This window comes from Saccopteryx leptura, chromosome 7, assembly GCF_036850995.1.
Source record: "Saccopteryx leptura isolate mSacLep1 chromosome 7, mSacLep1_pri_phased_curated, whole genome shotgun sequence".
Classification (NCBI taxonomy): Eukaryota; Metazoa; Chordata; class Mammalia; order Chiroptera; family Emballonuridae; genus Saccopteryx; species Saccopteryx leptura.
This window is the reverse complement of record NC_089509.1, coordinates 110,554,884-110,575,652: the sequence shown is the minus strand read 5'-3', so window position 1 is coordinate 110,575,652 and position 20,769 is coordinate 110,554,884. Positions and strand designations below refer to the sequence as shown.

The following is a 20,769-nucleotide window of genomic DNA, read 5'->3' as shown; positions in this document are numbered from 1 at the left end:
GTAAGTCCTGGGGCTGGAACCGACAGCATGGTGACTATAGTCAGTAATATAGTCCTTGCGCTTGGAAGTGGCGCAGGAAGCAGATCTTAAAAGTTCTCGGCACAAGGAAAACGTTGGCAGCTATGTATGACAACGGCTGTTACCTAGACTTACTGTGGGGACCATATGCCACCTGTACAAATACCAAATCATGGCTTTGTATGCCTGAAAGCATTATTATATGTCAACTGTATCTCAGGTTATTTTGTTTAAAACAGGTAGGGATGCTAAAAGCTAGCACTCTAAGAAATACTTCAGTTCTTTTCATGTAAGCATGCACATCATTCAGGGGAAAAAAGCCTGGCTTCGGTGTGAGGTTGTTAATAGAAACATACTAAGATTGTCTAAATGAAGAATAAAAAAGAAGAAAAGGAAATCAGTGCCTCTAAATTTGAAGCCTCTTTGAGCTTGAGACCCAGGATGAATGGATGGACTAGCCTTGTGGCAGCAAGGGGGTGGGGACGTCACAGAACGAATAGGGACAGTTGTTTGTACGGCCAGCGAGGTGTGGTCCTCTGATTTAAATGAGGCTGAGGGTGGCTTTAGCAGGGCCCGTCTGGCCACAACATCTAGAGAGTTTTTATTCTCCACAACTGGGTGGAGGAGGGTGTTCCTGGTTCTCACGGGTGGAGACCAGCACCCTACAGTGCCCAGCACGGTCCCCACACCAAAGACTTCTCTGTCCCCAGAGTCCTGTGGTGCCATGGTTGAGGACCCCTGCTCCACATCTTGGGAGGCCACTATAATTATTATTTCCATCTGTCAACACAAGGCACGGAATTTCCAAGAGTTTTAACTAACACGCCTGTGTGTGGAGGACGCAGGCGCACCGCCGGGCGTCTGGCTTCCACCGCAGCGTCGGCCCCAGGGTCACGGGAAGATGATCACACAAAGGTTCAGACATCAGTTTTAATCGTCACACTTCTATCTGCCTAAGTGCTGTTGTTTTTCATATCTACACCCGGGGTCCTTCCTTCTCTGTGGCCTTGGGGGGCTCAACAACCCCAAGCAGTTGCCCGTGTGGAGGGCACACTGTGTGTCCTCGAGCTGGCCCTTGGTTAGGAGGGCTCGCAGGGAGTGTATGCATTCTGTGCAGACTGTGTCCCCGATTCTGGGTGGTCAGGGATTGCTCTGTGCGGAACACCGGTCAACCTCTGCCCTTCCGGAGACAGATGGGTCCCGGGTGAAGGCTGCAAGTTGCTGGGGACGCTTTCCAGCTGGGCGTCTGGGACGGAGGCTTGTGCGTCAGCGGAGGTGGACACTCCCAAGCCCTCAGCAGCCAGCCGCCTGGCCGACTGTCCTTTGAGCCACACTGACATCTTAAGGTGGACTGAAAAATGGAAATACGCTCAGTTCCGGAGGGTGGAGCATCCGCTGGCGGCGGCGCAGCCCGCGAGTCACACAGCCAGGCATTCCTAAGAAATTGTCTCCTCTCCCATGGCTCATGCCTAAGTGAGCGGTTTGTTCAAGCCTTGGATCAAAACTGCTGTGTCTAAAGCGGGGGTCCCCAAACTACGGCCCGCGGGCCGCATGCGGCCCCCTGAGGCCATTTATCCGGCCCCCACCGCACTTCCGGAAGGGGCACCTCTTTCATTGGTGGTCAGTGAGAGGAGCATAGTTCCCATTGAAATACTGGTCAGTTTGTTTATTTAAATTTACTTGTTCTCTATTTTAAATATTGTATTCGTTCCCATTTTGTTTTTTTACTTTAAAATAAGATATGTGCAGTGTGCATAGGGATTTGTTCATAGTTTTTTTTTATAGTCCGGCCCTCCAACGGTCTGAGGGACAGTGAACTGGCCCCCTGTGTAAAAAGTTTGGGAACCCCTGGTCTAAAGCCATGGTTGGGGAGCCAGGCCGCCCCACGCCCTGGGGTGACGGAGGTGAGGGCTTTCCCTGGACGCTGAGGCTGCAGTGGGACGTGCAGCTGGGACGCTTCCAAGGGCAGCTCCCCCACTGCCGACAAGATGAAGGTCAGTCTCACGGATGTCCGGCGGAGGCCCGCGTCCAGCCTCCATGTGTGTGCTGGTCAGTAACCGTACGACTCGCCCTTTGCCCCTCCCCAGCTGTGTGGGTTGGGCCCCTCACTCACCTTTCATCATTATGCAAATATTCCGGCTTCTCTGCCTATTTTTTTGGACCGTCTTTGCACTAACGGTCTGCATATACCTTTCCTGCCCTCCCCAAAGGAACCCAAGAGAAACACGACCCCCCAACCCCGAACAGGCTTCCTGCCCATGCCGGCCAGCGGGGGTGTCCCCTGGTGGGAACCTGCTTTCCTTCTGGGGCCCTTCTCATCCCCTGATTGTCGCCCTGAGCTCGAGTGTGGCCACATCTGACCAGGCCCCTTGATTAGATGACAAGCACAGACTTCGTAAAGGTGACCATACGGACACATGTGAAAAGTTGATGCTGGCCCCCGGCCCATCGTGGACACCGTAGAAATATAAGTTGCCTACTTTTGTTTCTCCTCTTGGAGAACCAGGGGTCATTTTTTTTTCGTACTTCTTTGAGAGGATCACAGTAGACGGCACCTAATAGGTGGTTAATATACATCAATCAATAAGTGAAAATTCACACTCCAGCCTGCACAGGGTCGGGGATTCTGAGCTGGTGGCCAGGCTGCGGCACGCGCACATCGGGGCGCCTGCGGTAGTCGAAAGAAGGGGACGAAAGGAGGGGGAGCATCTCTCCACCGGCTCCGCCCCCCCCACCCCCGCCCCACAGCAGTTAGATCTGTTGTTAGCTGAGTGGTCTCACATAGTCCAGAGTCCCCTGGGAACTTCAGATGGGGTCAGTGACAAACACTTGCAGCAGCAGCCACAACACCTGACTGCTACACTTGGACCTTCCAAGGCTTCCGTAGCATTCTGGAAAGAACTGAGTCTGAACGGGAGACCGGGGCTAAACCCTTTGGTCTCTTTCAGGTTCAGAGCCCTCATCTGGACAGTAAGGGTTTGCACCAGAGATCTGGTCCCTCCACCCACAGCTCTCACTGCCTGCGGTTCTGTGATAGAGGGCATGGCTTTTCCTATATGACAGTTGTTTAACTGGCTTCCTGACATAGTTTGTGACTGTCATCACATTTCCTGAAACTTCACGATAATCCCTCTTTAAGGATAGGAGGAGGTGGCGTTGGGCAGGATTTTCAGTTATTCAGGATCAGTTTCCAGGGAGGAGACTGCCGTGATTTTGGTGGCTGTCCCCTTGCAGGGAAAACTACATGTCTTTGTAGACCAGATGGAACCTTTTATAAGTTCTGCTTTAATGACTAGCATGATACTCAATACACCTTATAAAGTTTTTTTTTCTAGAATAAAATATATATCCACATTGTTTTCTACTCAAAAAAGTACAGCAACTATTAAATCAATACAACCTCACAATTGAGTGGCTTTATATACAAGGAGGTCAAGATGGCTTACAACTCAAGACCTGTCTTAGTTATTTTTGGTGTGAGAACTAAAATCACAAGTAAATCAGTCTCTCTTTGGGGACTTTTAAAGCACTTCCTAAGTATTTGTGCACCCAAGTATTTTTTTTCCCCGCAAGCTCAATCCCTTGTTCCTTACACTTACTTCTAAGAGTCTGTGTTTCACAATACCGCAAACATGGACTTGACTTGGGAAATTTTAATGACTGTTATCATTTTCATATGAAATTATTTGAGCACAAAGTTCCGGAACTCAGTCTCTTGGTCACTCACACAGCTGTTCTGTCTAGCCTGATAAGTGGTTCAGAGCAGTTATTTTTATGTTCCAAGGCTCACCATAAGTCATTTGCGTCACATTTTGATGCAAGCAAGTTCCAATGACAACGGAGATGTTAGCAGATTGGGTCTGTCACCAGCTTCTTAGATTCTTTATTCTGGTTTCTTCTCTTTCTTGCCATGTTTTCTCTTCCAGGAGCTCCTTCCCTAGCTTACTTTGTCTCTGTTGGAGAATTCTCTGGTAAATGAAGCCCAGTCCTTGGTGACAGACTCAGGTGCCATCAGGGGACGACAAGTCACCTGATGAGGGGACCCCAGGATGTGACAGTTGACCTTGGGGGGACCATGGGGAGCTGGAAAGTACCTTTGTCATGTAAAGGCATCAGAATTCAAACATTTTACAATACAGTGCCTAACACTTAAACCAATGTCCTGAATAGAATTCAGTCCACCAGCTGCCAGTTGACAACTTCGGCTTAGCTTTGTCAAGTTTTCCCCGATGGGAGGCTTAACCTTGATTTTTGAAGAGTGAAAAATTTGAGAAAGTGAAAAGAATAAATCTTCAGTTGTAGGATTATTATTATTATTATTTTGCAAGTGCCTGAGGAGGTATTTCTGAGCAGGGCGCGGGGGTCCGGGAGGTGGAGGGAGGAGACATACCTATCATTGTATCCTATGTGGCTTTCCAACAATCCCGTGGCAGCAGGAGCAGTAGCAGCTGATATATATCCACAGGGAAGAAGAGCTCCCACTAACTAACATGGCTCTCAGGATGCCCACGAATCCCTCTCTTTAGATCCAACATGCGCGCCTGAGAAAGAAGGCGAGGACACAGGCTCACGTGTGTCTTTTACGCCATAGAACGTATTTGAAAAACAGGCCAAGCGTGCAGAACCTCCCCCCAGGGAAACCTATGTAGTTGCAGCTTGGGTCTGAAGGTAGGTTTTGGAGTATCTGTCCCCCTGTCAGCCACCTCATTAGGCTGCCCGTGATTTGCAGCGGAGCCTCCGGTCAGCTCCATAGCAACGACTGCCGAGCTCTGTGACCCAGTGTGAACCGGGCCGGGTGGGCGCGCAGCTCAGCGCATGTGGGACGGTGCTGAACTTGAGAGGACCACGGTCATTACCGCAGTGCAGGCAGCCTTGTTGGTCAGAAATAAGGGCTGCATACAGGTGCACCCGCCCCCCCCCCCCAAAACTGGGGTGTCTTCCATGTAGGAAAATGGGAAGCGGTATTTGTGATTCTAAGAACGGTCTCTAGTGCGAGGAAAACTAATGTCTACATGAGCTAAAAATCCGAATTACAAGGTTTTTAGGAAAGTAAAATGTATTTCTCCTTTCAAATACCACTTTCCACGACCTGCTAAGAAACCCACAGGACACAGCTGTGCCTCCAAGGTGCTGATTGTTCCCCTCCTCCATCCTCCGATCTTCCCTGTCATTCACGCCGCAGATAGCCCTCGAGAATTTTGCACCTGCCAGTGTTAAGCCTGATCTGGAGGGACTCGAAACGTTGAAGACAGGAACAAAATCCGTTGATTACACATCAAAGCTTTATTGTCTAGCTTGGCCAAGCGGCGGCGGCAACTTCGACAGAAATCTGAGGGAGAGCGCGCCGGCCCTTTGTTCTACTTAGTTTTTATAGTTTTGCAAGCGGGAAGTACAGAAGTAAAAATTACAGTTAGGTGCCCTTTACCACTATTGGTTATAGTCATATGTCCTTTAACATGATAGGACCATGTTCAATTTGCAAGCCATACATCATTTTGGAAAAAACAAAATTTACAAGTCAACACAATCGTAGAAAGATGTCTCTTTATATATTAAAAGACCTTCCTATATTATCTAGTGTTTATTTGCCATCTCTCTGTCCAGAGTCACACGTATTAACCATATGCATTTACATAAGAGAGGTAGTTTCCATGGGGACAAATGCCCACAAATGGCTCATTACTATAAGAAAATGTTTATTTTGGCTTTTCTCTTCCTGCACCTGGCTAGCCATTCACCCCTTTCCCCACAGGTGTGGTGGAATGTCTGGGGATCCATGTTTTCCTCCCCTTTGCATTTACAATACAATGCCAAGGGCCATCCTGGTTTTAGGCCAATCACACAGTACAGAGATTATTCTTACAATTTCTCTGCACACCTTAACCCAAATTAATAAAATGTTCTTTAAGCCTCTTAAAATATGAATATTGATTCTGTAGCTTTTGGTACTTGACAACACCTGCGGGTGAGGTGGCACAGTAGCTCCTCAGCCGGTGGCCTCTGGGGATCTGTGAGGCCCGATGGGAAAGGAGGAAGTGCCTGTGACCTGGAGCTCAGAGCTCAGCAAGAGAGGCGGAGATTCACCCTCCAGCTGTTGTTTCTGGGTGCCTGCTGAGCCCAGGCACCATTCTAGGCATCAGAGTGTAGACGAGACAAAGATCCTTGCTGTCTTCCTGGGTGCATAATTGGATGCCCTAACTTGGTTTTGTACAGGAGCATGTGTAGGGTGGGTGAGGGTTTGGGGGGGGGGCAAGGGAGCCAAAGATTAATACCTCAGCTTGGACCTGCTAAAATCAGACGTCACCTAGCAATGGCCTAGAAGAAGTGTGTCCTGTTAGTTCCTAGGGTGTCTTAACAAATGGTCACATATTGAATGGCTTAAAACAGTAGAAATGTATTTACTCACCAGACTTAGAGGGCAGCAGTCCAAAAGCAAGAGCATTGCCGCCCTCCCTCCATCGGCAAGAGAAGAGAATCATTTCCTTGCCTCTTCCAGCTTCTGGTGGCTGCCAGCATTCCTTAGCTTGTGGCCGCATCACTCCAGTCTCTGCCTTCATCCTTACACCACCTTCTCGTTTGCGTGTCTGTATCAAATCTTCATCTGTGTCCGTCTTGTCAGGATTCATAAAAAGGCATTTAGGGCCCCCTGGATAATCCAGGATGAACTCTTCATCTCCAGAGCCTTAACTTTATCCCATATTTTGCATCTAAAATAATATCCACAGGTTCGGAGGGGCAGGATGAGGACACATCTTTTTGTGGCCACCATTCAACCCACTACAAGTGTTTGGGTCAAGAGAACAGCCTCTACTTGGGCCCTGGAGTGGGAAGAAGACAGGCTAGCCTGTCTGAGGGACCCCAAGGGCCACAGAGTTGTCATCAGAGAAGGAGAGGGAGCAGGTGGCATGAGATGCAGTGGGAAAAGCAGATGCAGGTTATCCTGGGTGGCAAGGAAGGCTTTGGAAGACTTTAAGAAAAGTGGAGGCAGGTTGAATTTATGTTGTAAGAAGATCATCCTGGCTGCTGTTTGAAGAGTGAGTGTGTAGGCCCTGGCCAGTTGGCTCAATGGTAGAGCATCGGCCTGGCGTGCGGGGGACCCGGGTTCGATTCCCGGCCAGGACACACAGGAGAAACGCCCATTTGCTTCTCCACCCCCACCCCCTCCTTCCTCTCTGTCTCTCTCTTCCCCTCCTGCAGCCAAGGCTCCATTGGAACAAAGATGGCCCGGGCGCTGTGGATGGCTCCTTGGCCTCTGCCTCAGGCGCTAGAGTGGCTCTGGTCGCGGCAGAGCGATCCCCCGGAGGGGCAGAGCATCGCCCCCTGGTGGGCAGAGCGTCGCCCCTGGTGGGCGTGCCGGGTGGATCCCGGTCGGGCACATGCGGGAGTCTGTCTGACTGTCTCTCCCCGTTTCCAGCTTCAGAAAAATACAAAAAAAAAAAAAAAAGACTGAGTGTGTGTGTGCGCAACAACAATATCAGGGAAGACTCGTTAGGGGTCTGCTACAGGTGAGAGGTCGCGGTGGCTTAGCAAGGGGGTGAGTGTGGAGGTGGGGAAGGTGGGTGACTGTCAGGAATATGGAGGAGGCAGCGTTGATGGAGAGGAGGGGTGCCTCGTGTGGGACGGAGGTGGGTGGGTAGAGGCGCCTGGGAGGAGTCTGATGAGCTGTGAGCCGCTGTGTGCACAGTGGTGCACGGCTGACGAGCACAGTGGGAGGGATGAACCTGAATTCACGAACCCAGGTTTGGACTTACGGAGCTTGAGGCCAGTTGGATAAGTGACCAGGGTGCAGAAGGAGGTCTGGGCTCGGAAGGGAAACGGAGTGACTACTCGCAGTTGGATGTGATGGACCCCCGGGGAAATGGCCGAGTTTGCACAGGAGAAAGTGAGAAGGGGGAAGAGGCTCCGGCTGCCCTGCGGAGCTGCAGGGGGAACCCCAGCATGGGCCTGGGGGGAGGGAACAGCACAGAGACACAGGGAGGAGAAAAACAGAGAAGGCAGAGGGCAGGGGCACCGGAGGGAGAACAGAGCGAGGAGGAGGGAGAGACAGCTGGCTCCCGGCTCCCGCAGAGCCTACCGAGACCTCTCAACACCGCCTCCTTCCGTTCCCACAGCGTGAACGATGTTGGGCGGACCGCTCCTCGGTGACCTCGTCCAAGGGTGACCTTATTGTTCAGCGGCAAGGCCACGGCTCCCAGTTCTGAGCGGTGTTCTTTCCACTGTTCCATGCCACCCCTTAAGAACACAGCTGAAAACCCTGAGTCGCTGTTACTCCAGGCTACACCGACCAGTCTAGTCCCTCATTAACAAGTGAGGGGAACTTAAGGTTACAAGAAAAAGTCTGCCACCGCAGTGTGGTCGCCCCATATGGTCTAGTCTTTGCATAACACCTTCCATTCTTTTTATAAGCCCTCGCGACATCCACCAGTTTCCTCTGTGATAAGGAACGACGCTGGAGGCACCTGCTTGAGGGATTTGTGCTGCAGTTGAGGCCTTTGAGGGTTTACATGATATGATAGTGTCACCTAGTGGTGTCATGTTTGAATTACAATCAAGCATTAGAAAAGTGGGCGGGAGGGTGCGGAGGGCTGAATGCTTCTTTGTTCATTTTTATCATAAAAATCTTAATTGTCTTATTACAGAAATGTCTATTATGGACCTGGGACTTACGCATATTCATTCTGAAGTTAATTCTATGATATCCCAATAAATAAGCTAAAATATCTACTCATAACCATAGTGGTTTTTTTACTGCCTACATTACTATAGATAAATTATTTGAACCAGGCTAATTAACAATGTCTATTTTGAAGACTGATATTTGGGAATTTTTCATGAGCCACTTTCTGACAGATTTAGTACAGTGGTAGAGGTTGAATGTATTTCTTTAAAATGTTTATGTTATAATAAAATTCCTGTTAATATGAAAAACAACGCTAAATATAAAAACAAGCAACGAAGTCTTCCAAGGGCCGTGGAAAATGTCAGCGTTTAGCGCTGTATGGTAGTTTTGCGATCGCAAAGTGGAGGTTGCATTTGTGGTTTACTGCGGCTGCAATGAAGGCGTCACAAGGCCCCTGTTTTATTTCAGCAACAGAAGGACACCAACAGTGCCCTGTCAGGGCCACCGCTCACCGTGGGGCAGGAGCTCTGCCCACTTGGGGCGGCACCACCATCATCGACGACGGGTCTTGGAACTGTTCTCAGAAACAGGAGGAAGCAGCTCCTCTTCCTGTTGGGGTGGGTGGGTGCGGGTCTGATCAGCTCATTTTATTACCTGTGTATTGTTCTCTGCCTTTCTTAGCACCCTGGCCTCCGGCACCTAGACTCTGCCCTGCCCCAGCTCACAGTCGGGTGGGTGTGGGGTTGGGAGGAGGAAGAGGTGATGGTGGGAACAGGTGAGAACTGTTAGCACAGAGGCATCGTGGGGAGGCATCCGATTCGGAAGGGTGTGTCGGGGAGGGCAGGAGACCAGGGAGTCTTTCCCTGGGGCACTGAGAAGACGTGAGAGGGATGGAGGGACACTTCTGGGACAAGACACTGCAGTCTGTTCACCACAGGGCTTGTTCAGAAATGACAGGGCAGTCAGTGTGACAGAGCAGGGACAGGGGAGGGGGGGAAGGAGATGGGGGTGAAGAATTGAATAATGCCGACAACCACGCCTAGATTTATTTCTCAGGGGGTGTTTTAGATGGTACCTTCTCGAGTGAGGACACAATGCTACCCTGAATGGAGTTAAATAATTCTTGCACTGTGTTCAACATCCCTCTCCTTTTTCATTTTCTTTTTCCTCCGAAGTTCCATCAGCTCACTGGATTTGGCCTTGTGTGTGTCTAAATGAGACACATTAGAGGGATTTATAGCCGGTTAACTGTCTATCTCTCTCTCTCGGTTACCCTTTTGCGTTCAAATGTACGCTTTGTTGTTCCTCAATAATGTGGCATTCACAAAAGAGAATAATTCAGGAGCTTTTTGTATAAACTACGTGTAAGACAGAAAGGTAATTGCTAAATTTAATGGGAAAGCAGTGATTTCCTGAGCCTTGTATTTAAGAAAAATGGGAACTTTGCACTTATGTTAATTACATAAACAAGGAAGATTCATTAACACCAGCAGGGAAGGTCCGGTGAAGTCTTCCTTCTAGACTGTAGTTTAGAGTTTGTGCGCTATCTAGGGATGTGCCCTCAACATGGCCCAGATGGTTTGTGCCCGTGTTATTATATTTTGTACTTTTTTTTGTAACACCTATTTTATACATTTACACTGGAAAATTCTAAGCTATTAGCATTTTTATGGATTCTCAATAAATAGTAGCAATGATGATGAGGAGGAGGAGGAGGAGGATGAAGGGAGCCGAGGACAGAGAAGGGAGCAGTGTTGCCAAGGCCAAGGGTGGGTGCTCCTCGGGGGCCGGACTTCCTCCCTTTTCGCAGCCGCTTCTAACGGGCGGTCGCTGCGCATTGATTCGGTGGGTCAGCCTGCCCCGCACAGTGCGCACCGGGAGCAGGGAGCCGCGAGTGTCTCGTCTTCCGGCCAAAACTTCTACACCCAAGATAACAGGTGGCCTTCTTAAGTCATGGAAAGTGGGATTGCATAAATCTAATGTGACATGGAGAGCCTACTTCACAGTTATGAGTAAGAAATGAAGTGAAATCACACACACACACACACACACACACACACACACACACAAAATGTCTCCTTGTAAAAGGGCAGACAAACCATTTAGTCACTTGAAGTATATCAGGAGGAAGTGCCCCTCGCTTTATTTAACCTGTGTCACTAACATAATGATAATAAGGCTTTATTTTTTGAGTTCCTGCCTTCACCAAACAGCTCAAGATTTATCAGTGTTGTTGACAGAATGACAATAGCAAGAGAACTATTATCAGTTTATAAATAAGTGGATATACACACGGTTATTCAGACTTATCGTGCTGCTTAAATTCAGATTAAAAAGGGGCAGTGTTACTGTTTCTTATATTCGTGATGAAGTGGTCATTTGTCTTTCCATATCAGAGCATGCTCAGTCTGTAACTTTTCAGTCTTCTGCAAAACCCAGTGACTATATGTTGGTGTTAGGAGACACTACTTGTGAATCAGCCCACCTCCCTTTTTAATCTTCCTTCTTAGGGTCAACCAGGACCACCAGGGCCACAGGGTCCTATTGGGCCGCTGGGACCTCCAGGACCCATTGGGATTCCGGGAGAGAAAGGGGTGAGAGGGGACAGTGGCCCTCCTGGAGCAGCCGGTGACAAAGGAGACAAGGTAAACCTCTTCTCAAGGGAAAGGGTTACTGCGATGCCAGGTTTTGTATAACACAGCTGCCAGCTGCTTGCACCTTGTAGTAAATTAAGTCGAAACTGCTCTTGGGTGATCAGCCCTCCTTCCCTAACACCTCCCTAGGGAACATGTCTTTCTCCATCTTTTGTAGGTACTCACGTGCATGCTTGTGCCCAACGGGGAGTTGTACTGTTTCATGGCTTTAAAAAAAAAAAACCCTAAATGATATTATATGTATCATGCTAGACCTTTTTTATTTTTCACTCAACCGTGTGGTCCATATCGATTTATGTAGATCGCACTGATTCCTTTGAAAACACTGTACAATATGCTGTAGAATGCGTTAAAACTATCGTTTCTTCCTTGTTGGTGAGAATTTGAGAACTAACCCTAAGTTCTTGTAGAGAAAGTGTGAGAAAACAACCCTGTGTTCACACTTAAGTTTGCTTCTCTCGGATGGGCAGATTCTGAGGAGTTGAATTTCCAGCGTATTGGGTGCTGCGTGTTTTCTGTGAATCGATACTGCCAAGTTGGCTTCCTCAGCACAAAGAAAAAGGACAGACGTTGGATTCTTAAATGTTGGCGTTTAAGCTCATGTAGGAATAAGTAGCAATGACTGCTAAGGGTTGTTTGTTTTCTAATGAGCTTTAATTATTTATGTTTTCAAATAAATCAACTTGTAATAACATAGTAACTTTTATAACTTTTTTTTTTATTGTCTGCAATTTTAGGGTCCCACCGGCGTTCCTGGGTTTTCAGGGTTGGATGGTATACCTGTGAGTATCCGTACATTTTCTCCACTTTCTTGAAGGAGGGAGAAACACTTCTCAAAACACTTAAAATTGCATGTTCAAAAAATACAGACAAATGGATTTTCATCTCAGTGCTTGCCTTTCAATTGTGTGGAATAACTCCAGTACTGAAACACCTCAGTAAAGTAGCAGGGTTTTCTACTAGGTCGGAGAAGAACATTCCAAAACATGACTAGACCTGCTGGTCTAGGACCCTGTTCTGGAAGTAAATGTAGACTCATAGTGAGAGTTCTTACTTGCTGGTGAGTCCTGACTTTGGAAGTGGATTTAAGACTCTCATTTCGAATATGAAAACCAAATGAAAGAAGGAAGAGTTATCCGGGGAGGCTTTGCCAGTCAGTCATCCGAGTCTCTCTAAAGGGTTAAAGAAACGTGTCTTCCCAAGTCTCCCAGAAGACCACAAACTGAGTAAATGTAATATATTTAAATTGGGGGTCTATTAAAGCTTCCTTGTTGATTTTTACTATGCTACATAGCACTTGTGGATGGGGAAGGAGGTTTCACAAAATCAAGCAGCATGTGCGTCACAGTTGCCATATTTGGGTACCCATATTGCATAGTCTTTGTGTTATAGTGGTCTTGCAAAAAAAAACCCACGACACCACCAAAACAAACAAACTTCTAATTTTGTTTCCTGCAGGGGCACCCAGGGCCTCCTGGACCCAGAGGCAAACCTGGCGTGAATGGCTACAACGGCTCAAGAGGGGACCCAGGGTTTCCAGGAGAAAGTGGAGCTCCTGGCCCAGCAGGCCCCCCGGTGAGACCCCCATAGCGCATCCTAATGGGAATATTTTTTTATACATAAATTTTTATTAATTTTAATGGGGTGACATCAATAAATCAGGGTATATATATTCAAAGAAAACATGTCCAGGTTATCTTGTCATTCAATTATGTTGCATACCCATCACCCAAAGTCAGATTGACCTCCGTCACCTTCTATCTAGTTTTCTTTGTGCCCCTCCCCCTCCCCCTTCCCCTCTCCCTCCTTACCTCCCCCCCCCATAACCACCACACACTTGTCCATGTCTCTTAGTCTCGTTTTTATGTCCCACCAATGTATGGAATCATGCAGTTCTTGTTTTTTTCTGATTTATTTATTTCACTCCATATAATGTTATCAAGATCCCACCATTTTGTTGTAAATGATCCAATGTCATCATTTCTTATGGCTGTATACCATAGTGTATATGTGCCACATCTTCTTTATCCAGTCTTCTATATGTATATATATATATTTTTTACAGTGATTAAAGCCTTTAAGCAAACTCTTGGCCAATACAACAAGAATCCATAAAAGAGTAGTGTCCTTAACATATTCATCAAGTCCAAGTTGGCACCAACACCATTCCAAATCCCTGTGAATGCAACCCAACCCCAGTTCAGTCTGTTAGGAGCTGTCACAAAGAGCAGGAGTCCAGAAAAAGTCCACATCCAGGAAAAGTCTGCATGGCATTGGAATTGTTGTCACCATTCTATACTTTGCAGCTCATGTCCAAGTCCCAATGACGGCTGCTTCTAGCTGGTAATGATTCAGGTAGACTGGAAAAGCCATCTGCAGCATGTGTGGAGATAGAGCTTCTGTTCTCCTCTGCCTGGAGAGATGAGACCAGGTTACTTTTCCCTGGAGCTCTGTGACTGTGGCATGGTAAAGAGAACCTTGGGATACACTAAGCTGGGTGGCAAAGGTAAATTCACAATAGAAGTTGGCAAAAGGGGGAGAGAGAGCTCTAAATTAGGAGTAGGTCCCAGCCTGAAATATGCATGGGGCATTGAGGTAGGAGGAATAAAGGAAACACTATATATTAAACAAAGCAGAAAATAGGACTATCAACACCCTCAACAGAGATCTTAGAGGGAAGAATAAAAAACCTGGCTATTCAGGCAAGACATAGTTAGGTGGCCCTTGTGTAAATGAGATCAGTTTACCTGCTTCTTGGAATAAATACCCTAGGCTTGTCCACAGTGTCGTAGATGGGACCGACGGCCCTGGGCACCTTCAGCCTTCAGTGGCAAACCCCAGCATTCTGGGCAAGGTTAGGTCATAGGTGGCTGGAGCAGGGCTGGAAGAGACTGAACCCTCCCTTAGAGGAGCGAGGGGGAAGCCTACCTTCCAGTGTCCCTTTTTCCTCACAGCAAAGGCATGTAAGCCTGGCAGGCTTTAGCTCAATGACCTTCATTTTCACTATTGAAGTAGGACCCAGATGGAATCCTATGAGACTTCTTTGGGGCGTTGGAGCCTTTAAGGGCATATCCTAAAAGCTGGTAGTTCACCTGATCTCTATTGGGCTTTTTCTGCCTCTTGGTACCTTAAAAGCCATGCTCAGAAGATCTTGCTGAGGGGTTTGAGGATCCCCATCTGCCTATATAAACCTTTTTCGTATATCTGGAGCTATTTGAAGAAAGAAAAAACAGTGTTATTAGCTGGATCAAATAAAAGAAGGTAGAAGTTTGCAGGAGAAGAAGATTTGGCGTCTCCTGTTCATCAGCATTCAAAAGAAATTTAAAATTTTTTAAGTAAAAAGCATGATATGGTAGACCCGTAGGAGTTCCAGGATATGACATGACTCCCCCCTTTTAAATTTTTTTAAATTGACCTTAAAATATTTGCTGGGTATGCTTTAATAATACTTTGATTTTAAAGATTGTAAGAAATACCCATAATTCGAAAGGTTTGACAAAATACAGTAAATGCTTTTGCTACATATGCAGGAGCATTGTCAGTTTTAACCAGTTTAGGAAATCCAATAATAGAAAAATGCATACAGACAATGAGCTATAACCTGCTTAGCAGCCTCTCCTGTTCTGGCAGAGGTTACTATGTATATAAATCCAGAATAAGTATCCACTGTAACGTGGACATAGGGCTGTTTGCCAAATGAAGGTATATGAGTAACCTCCATTTGCCAAAGTTGTCCCGGTAGGAGTCCTTGAGGGTTAACTGAAGGGCTCGGCTGTGGGAGCCGGTTGGTGTGTTCAGGAAACAGAGTTAGTACCAGGGTGTGGGAGCACGGTGAACAAGGCCGGGTGACTGAGGGTGAGGACAGAGAGGAGGAGCAGGGCCCGGAATACCTGGTGTCTTGGACACGGTGGAAGAAGGCTGGGTTTCCCTTTCCATGTCATGAGAAAGCTTTGGGTGGTCTTGAGGAAGGAAGGGATACGGCTGATCGCTGTTCCACTAAGATGCTCCTGGCTGCTGTAGGAGGGACCAGGGAGGCTAGTCGGCGAAGCTTACGTTGTTCGGCATTCATGGTTCACTGCAGACCCGTAAGCCCCTCTGGGTATTTCAAACAGAAGGGGATTTCATACAGGGAGTTTAGCATTATTTTCATGGTGGGAGCAGTGGCACTCAGGGGCCACCGTAGGATTACTGATCTCAAAGGTTTACACTTAGCTGAGCTCCAGAAGTCAAAAAGCCGCTCCTGTCCCATAACCACTGCTCTCATCCGCACGTGGAGACACCAGCAAACACACCAGTTCCTCCCTTCCTGCTTGGCATCGTCAGTGGTACCAGGAAGAGGACGTCTTCCACTCTCCCTGCAAGATCCCCTGAGTGCCCCGCTTAGGTGGAGCCTAATTTAAATCCAGCTGCAAGGAAACCTGGGAAATGTCGTTTTTAACTTTCTCGACTCCAGAATGCAGTAAGACCAGTGGAAGGAGATTAGAATGGATGTCCAGAAATAGCTGACACAATCTCAAACACTTGAGAAAACTTTTTGGCTCTTGGATAATTGTTTTCTTCAAAATTTTAGACTTTTATTTAAGCATAACTCCAGCAAGAAGTATCCTTTCTTCTACCCCTTTCTCTCTCTTTATTTTTTTCTCACTTAGAGATTGGAGATGATTTGGCCTTTTAAGACTGATTTTCTGTGACTGTTTTACAGCCCTTCTACAGCCCTAATTAAATATCATTTCCCAAGTTTCCTTCTAAAAGATGTTATCATCACCATCATAGTCGTCCTGTTTTCCTATGAGTTTTCCTTCTGCTCCACATCCTAGTGGAATTGCTCTGAGCACAGAACTCAGAAGGAATCTCCACATTCACATCCTTCTTGTGGAGTCAAGTGAGAGCCACAACCAGCTCTCATTAGTAGGCTCCTCCACCACCCTTCGTCTGCAAACCACTTGAAGGCTCAAGTGCAGTCTGGTGAGTGCTTCTTTTCTTTTCTTTTTTCTTTTCTTTCCTCCCTCCCTCCCTCCCTCCCTCCCTCCCTCCCTTCTTTCTTTCTTTAATTGAAAACATTCATTTGTTGTTTCACTTAGTTTAAGTGCATTCATTGGTCACTTCCTGTGTGTGCCCTGACTGGGGATCAAACCTGCAACCTCAGTGTTTTGGGACGATGCTCTAACCTACTGAGCTAACTGGCCAGGGCCAACTGAACATTTATGACAAGCTTTAAATGAGGTCAAACCTTATTCTACTGAGTGTTTATATATATATATATAAAAATACAAAATATATATATATATATATATATATTTTGTATTTTTCTGAAGTTGGAAACGGGGAGGCAGTCAGACAGACTCCTGCATGCACCCAACCGGGATCCATCCAGCACGCCCACCAGGGGGCGATGCTCTGCCCATCTGGGGCGTTGCTCTGTTGCAACCAGAGCCATTCTAGCACCTGAGGCAGAGGCCATAGAGCCATCCCCAGCGCCCGGGCCAACTTTGCTCCAATGGAGCCTTGGCTGTGGGAGGGGAAGAGAGAGAGAGAGAGAGAGACAGAGAGGAAGGAGAGGGGGAGGGGTGGAGAATCAGATGGGCGCTTCTCCTGTGTGCCCTGGCCGGGAATCGAACCCAGGACTCCTGCACGCCAGGCCTATGCTCTACCACTGAGCCAACCGGCCAGGGCCTATAAATATTCAAGAGAGCGGGGGTTCTCTCTTTCAGCTTTAACCCAGCATGCAGTACTGACCACAGTACTGAAGTTTGTCATGCTGGACTCTTGGCCGAGCAACTTTCTTTTCTTTGACTCCTATGTAGTCAGTCCTCACGATGCACAGTAGTGTGAGACCTTAGAAATGGTCACATAAGCCAAAACCGCACAAAATAAGCTTAACATGCAATGGTAAAAATTAGGATTGTACTGTGCCCTTTAAAATGTTTCGTTAAAACATTAACAACTTTATTATTTTTAGTTATAAATATGCAGGGAAAACGTTAAGCACCTTGAGAATTAAAGTGTTATGTCTTTGCAAGAGCTTATCAAGAGTAGTTTGGACAATGCTTGCTTTCTCGTCTTGTCATTTGTAAAATAAAGTCAGTGTGAGGCCTGACCTGTGGTGGCGCAGTGGATAAAGCATCGACCTGGAAATGCTGAGGTCACTGGTTCAAAACCCTGGGCTTGCCTGGTCAAGGCACATATGGGAGTTGATGCTTCCAGCTCCTCCTCCCCTTCTCTCTCTCTGTCTCCCCCCCCCCTCTGTCTCTCCCTCTCCTCTCTAAAATGAATAAATAAATAAAGAATTAAAGTCAGTGTGTTTTCTCTGCTTTGGTGAATTGTCCTGTCATTTTCTAAGTTGGGATCAGCATCCAGCGTTGTGAAATATTTCTAAGCGTCTCTTTCCATGAGATTCTTCTGTCTGTGTCACTTCCTCTGGCATGTCTTCGTCCTTTCTTGTCACCCCCACTGCCCGTTTTCTAAGGCTGATCAGTTGGTCTTCGCTAGTTCTTCTGACTCGAAGGGCAACAGTGTCAGCACTCTGTTCTTCCTTCTGCTGTTCCAGTTATGTTCCGTCTGCACGTCGTGTCCAAGGTTGTCACACCTTGTTTCCTCACTCCGTTTCCATCCTTGTGGCCAGGTCCCTCTTTTCAGTGACTTGTTCTTGTGAAACATCATTGAGTTTGTGACCGTGACACACTGCTTACTTAGCACAACTACATGCTTGGCTGTTTATGTGTGCGTGTGTGTGCTTGCGTGTGTGAGAGCTAACAGATGTGCAGTGACCAGTCACGGGCAGACTTGGAAGGAGGGCTGTGCTAGTCGGCGGTCATGATCCGCATTCGTTACTGCGGAGCGCTCTGGGGACAGACGAGCTCGCAGGGATGCTCAGACTCGACGCTGTTACTCGGCGACGGCACCGTGGTAACGGAAGTCTGAACCGTTCAGTTGAGAGGACTGGTGCAGTGTAACTAGACTGTGGGACTGCAATCTGTGCATACTGACTGCCTGTGGAGACAATCTGATTTCTCCAGGACACTGTTGCAGGAGCTTCACATTAAAGCATTCATAGTGCCCGTTGGAAGCAGAGTCCGGCACTCTTCCAAGAGGGGTTAACTTTGACATCCGCAGGTCTTGTAGAAGCTTGATCTATGTATGAAAATGCTTAAAATTTCTATATGGCAACCCAGTTAAGATATATTAATATATTAAGAAGGACATTAGATATTAAATGGGAAAACTTTGAAGGAAAAAAGGTTACACTGATGTATTTTATTCACTTTTTAAATATACCCTAAATGCGCAGCTATGTACAAAAAAACTTACAAAAAGGATATGCTAAATTTTAAAAGTTAATCTTATAAAGGATGCATAGGTTCTATTATAAATGCAAATAATGAAATGGATAAAATCAATTTTTAAACAACTGTTTCTATAGCGTATTATTAATTGACAACTGCAAAATTGTTTACTTGTAAGAATAATATATGTACATTATGTTGTGAAGAAAATGCAGTTTCCCTGCTAAATTATTAATAAATATCTATTAATATATTATATATAACCTACACAGATATATATCATATATTTATAATATAAATACATTAGTAGATACTCTGTTTTTATAGATTTTAAAATAGATTTTAACTGCATATTGAATGACTATATATGAGAACCTTAAGGTGATCATGGTAGTGTAGAGAATAAAGAAATCTCCACTAGCGGAACATGGCTATCCTGGTCATTTTATTGGTGAGTAATATTTCACATAGAAAATAAAAATGCTAAAATAGTAATACTTTTTTTTCCCCCTCTCTTAAGTGACTGTTTTATTTTCAGGGCCTTCCTGGGGAACATGGAGAAAAAGGAGATTCACTGTTCGTTACAGGTGCCATTAAAGGTATTCAGGTAAGCATTCTGATCGTGGTGGGTTTAAAATAATGTTTTCTCCAACATAGGTAAACCCATGTAGAAAACACATGGGCTGAAATTCCCTTTGAAGTGTCCCTGAGCACACTGAGTTTTATCACTACCCTGGCCCTCTGGGGTGGCACCAGACTCCTTGTGTGCAGGCACCAGGTGCTAGCGGCTCTGGCTCTAACATGACAGTACCTCCCAGCTATTTTTGCAGAGTTGTAACAGATACGCTTGTTTCAGGGTTTCTCGACCTTGGCACTGTTGACAGTTGGGGGTCAGATCATCCTTTGCAGGAGGGCTGACCTGTGTATTGTAGGATAAACAGTATCTCTGGCCTCTACCCATTAGATGCCAGTTAGCAACCCCTACGCACATAATATCTTCGGATATTACCCAATGTCCCCTGGGAAGAAAAGTTATTCCTGGTTGAAAAACGCTGATTTATTTGTAGTTAAAAATGTAGTATTATTACCTGCATCCCAGTGTCGTAGAAGTCTTCGCTCTTGAACTTGAGAATTATGTGAAGCTTATATCACTATCTGGGGTAAATGAAATGTTTTTTGTGTTTCTAGCAGAGATTGATATGCAAATATTCAGAAATAAACACTTGAATGACCACTTTATCTCTCTAACATGAGTAGCCGTGGATAAGCAGAAGGGGATCATTTGATATAATAAATCAAGAGAAAGATTGTATTCTTTTACAATATGTTATGTTTTATATTTTAGAAAAATAGCCTGCATTCAAGAGAGTGTCCGCCCTTTGATCCTCGGCAGTTAGGAGGGGTCTCAGGGCGGAGTCACAGGCGGTAGGCGCGCCCAGAGGCGGGCGGGAGGGGATTCCCATCCAGCTCCCTCTGCGTCCTCTCTAGGATGACAAAACCAGGAGTGTGTCTAGAAAGGGGGCGGGGCCTGGAGTGAGTTAGACCAGGGACAGTTATACTGTGATGAAACGGGAACCACTGGATTGCGGATTTAGGACATTTCTAATTGAGTGATGAAATCTCATCTTGATTCCACGTGTTCATGATGCCAGCCTCTTCCCCTGGGCTCAGCGGAGTAGGAGCAGAATTCGGGCCTGAACCCTCCACAGCGGCCTTTTCCAACATGGAAGAGTTGACCAGACTGCACGCCAGTCCAGATCATTCCTGTGTGGTGTTCCTACTTTTACATCACATGTGCTTTAGGCAATATAGGGTGGCTCTTCTAAAGCAATGTGTCATTCTTGCAGGGGGACAGAGGGGACCCAGGACCTCCCGGCTTAACGGTAAGTCTGAGCAGGTGTGTGCTTCTGTTTGATCCCAAACAGCCTCCTGCCCCCACTGGTTTGTATCTCCGCGGGACCAGCTGCAAAGCTTGCGGGGCCCGCCCAGTGCAAAATGAAAACGTAGGTCCCTTGTTCAGAAGTTGTTAAGAGTGTCAAGATGGTGATGACAGCAGGGCATTAAGTCAAGTATGAAACCCTAGGTGACTACACGGGTCACTCGCCCAGGAGACTAGCCTGGAATCTTAAGCTTCTGATCACCTTCCTCTTCCGTCTTCCACTGGTTCCGGGTGGAGCTCGTGTGCACACGACCC

At 46.8% G+C, this 20,769-nt stretch overlaps 1 protein-coding gene across 2 annotated transcripts in view; it reads left to right on the top strand.

The window, feature by feature from the left end:
* Positions 1-20,769, top strand: part of COL4A4 (collagen type IV alpha 4 chain) — a 127,958-nt gene that overhangs the window by 29,040 nt on the left and 78,149 nt on the right. For both annotated transcript variants that reach the window (XM_066346605.1, XM_066346606.1), the window contains exons 5-9: positions 11,149-11,283; positions 12,030-12,074; positions 12,751-12,867; positions 19,114-19,182; positions 20,423-20,458. In XM_066346605.1, the coding sequence (XP_066202702.1) occupies positions 11,149-11,283; positions 12,030-12,074; positions 12,751-12,867; positions 19,114-19,182; positions 20,423-20,458 (402 nt within the window). The remainder of the gene's footprint in view (positions 1-11,148; positions 11,284-12,029; positions 12,075-12,750; positions 12,868-19,113; positions 19,183-20,422; positions 20,459-20,769) is intronic.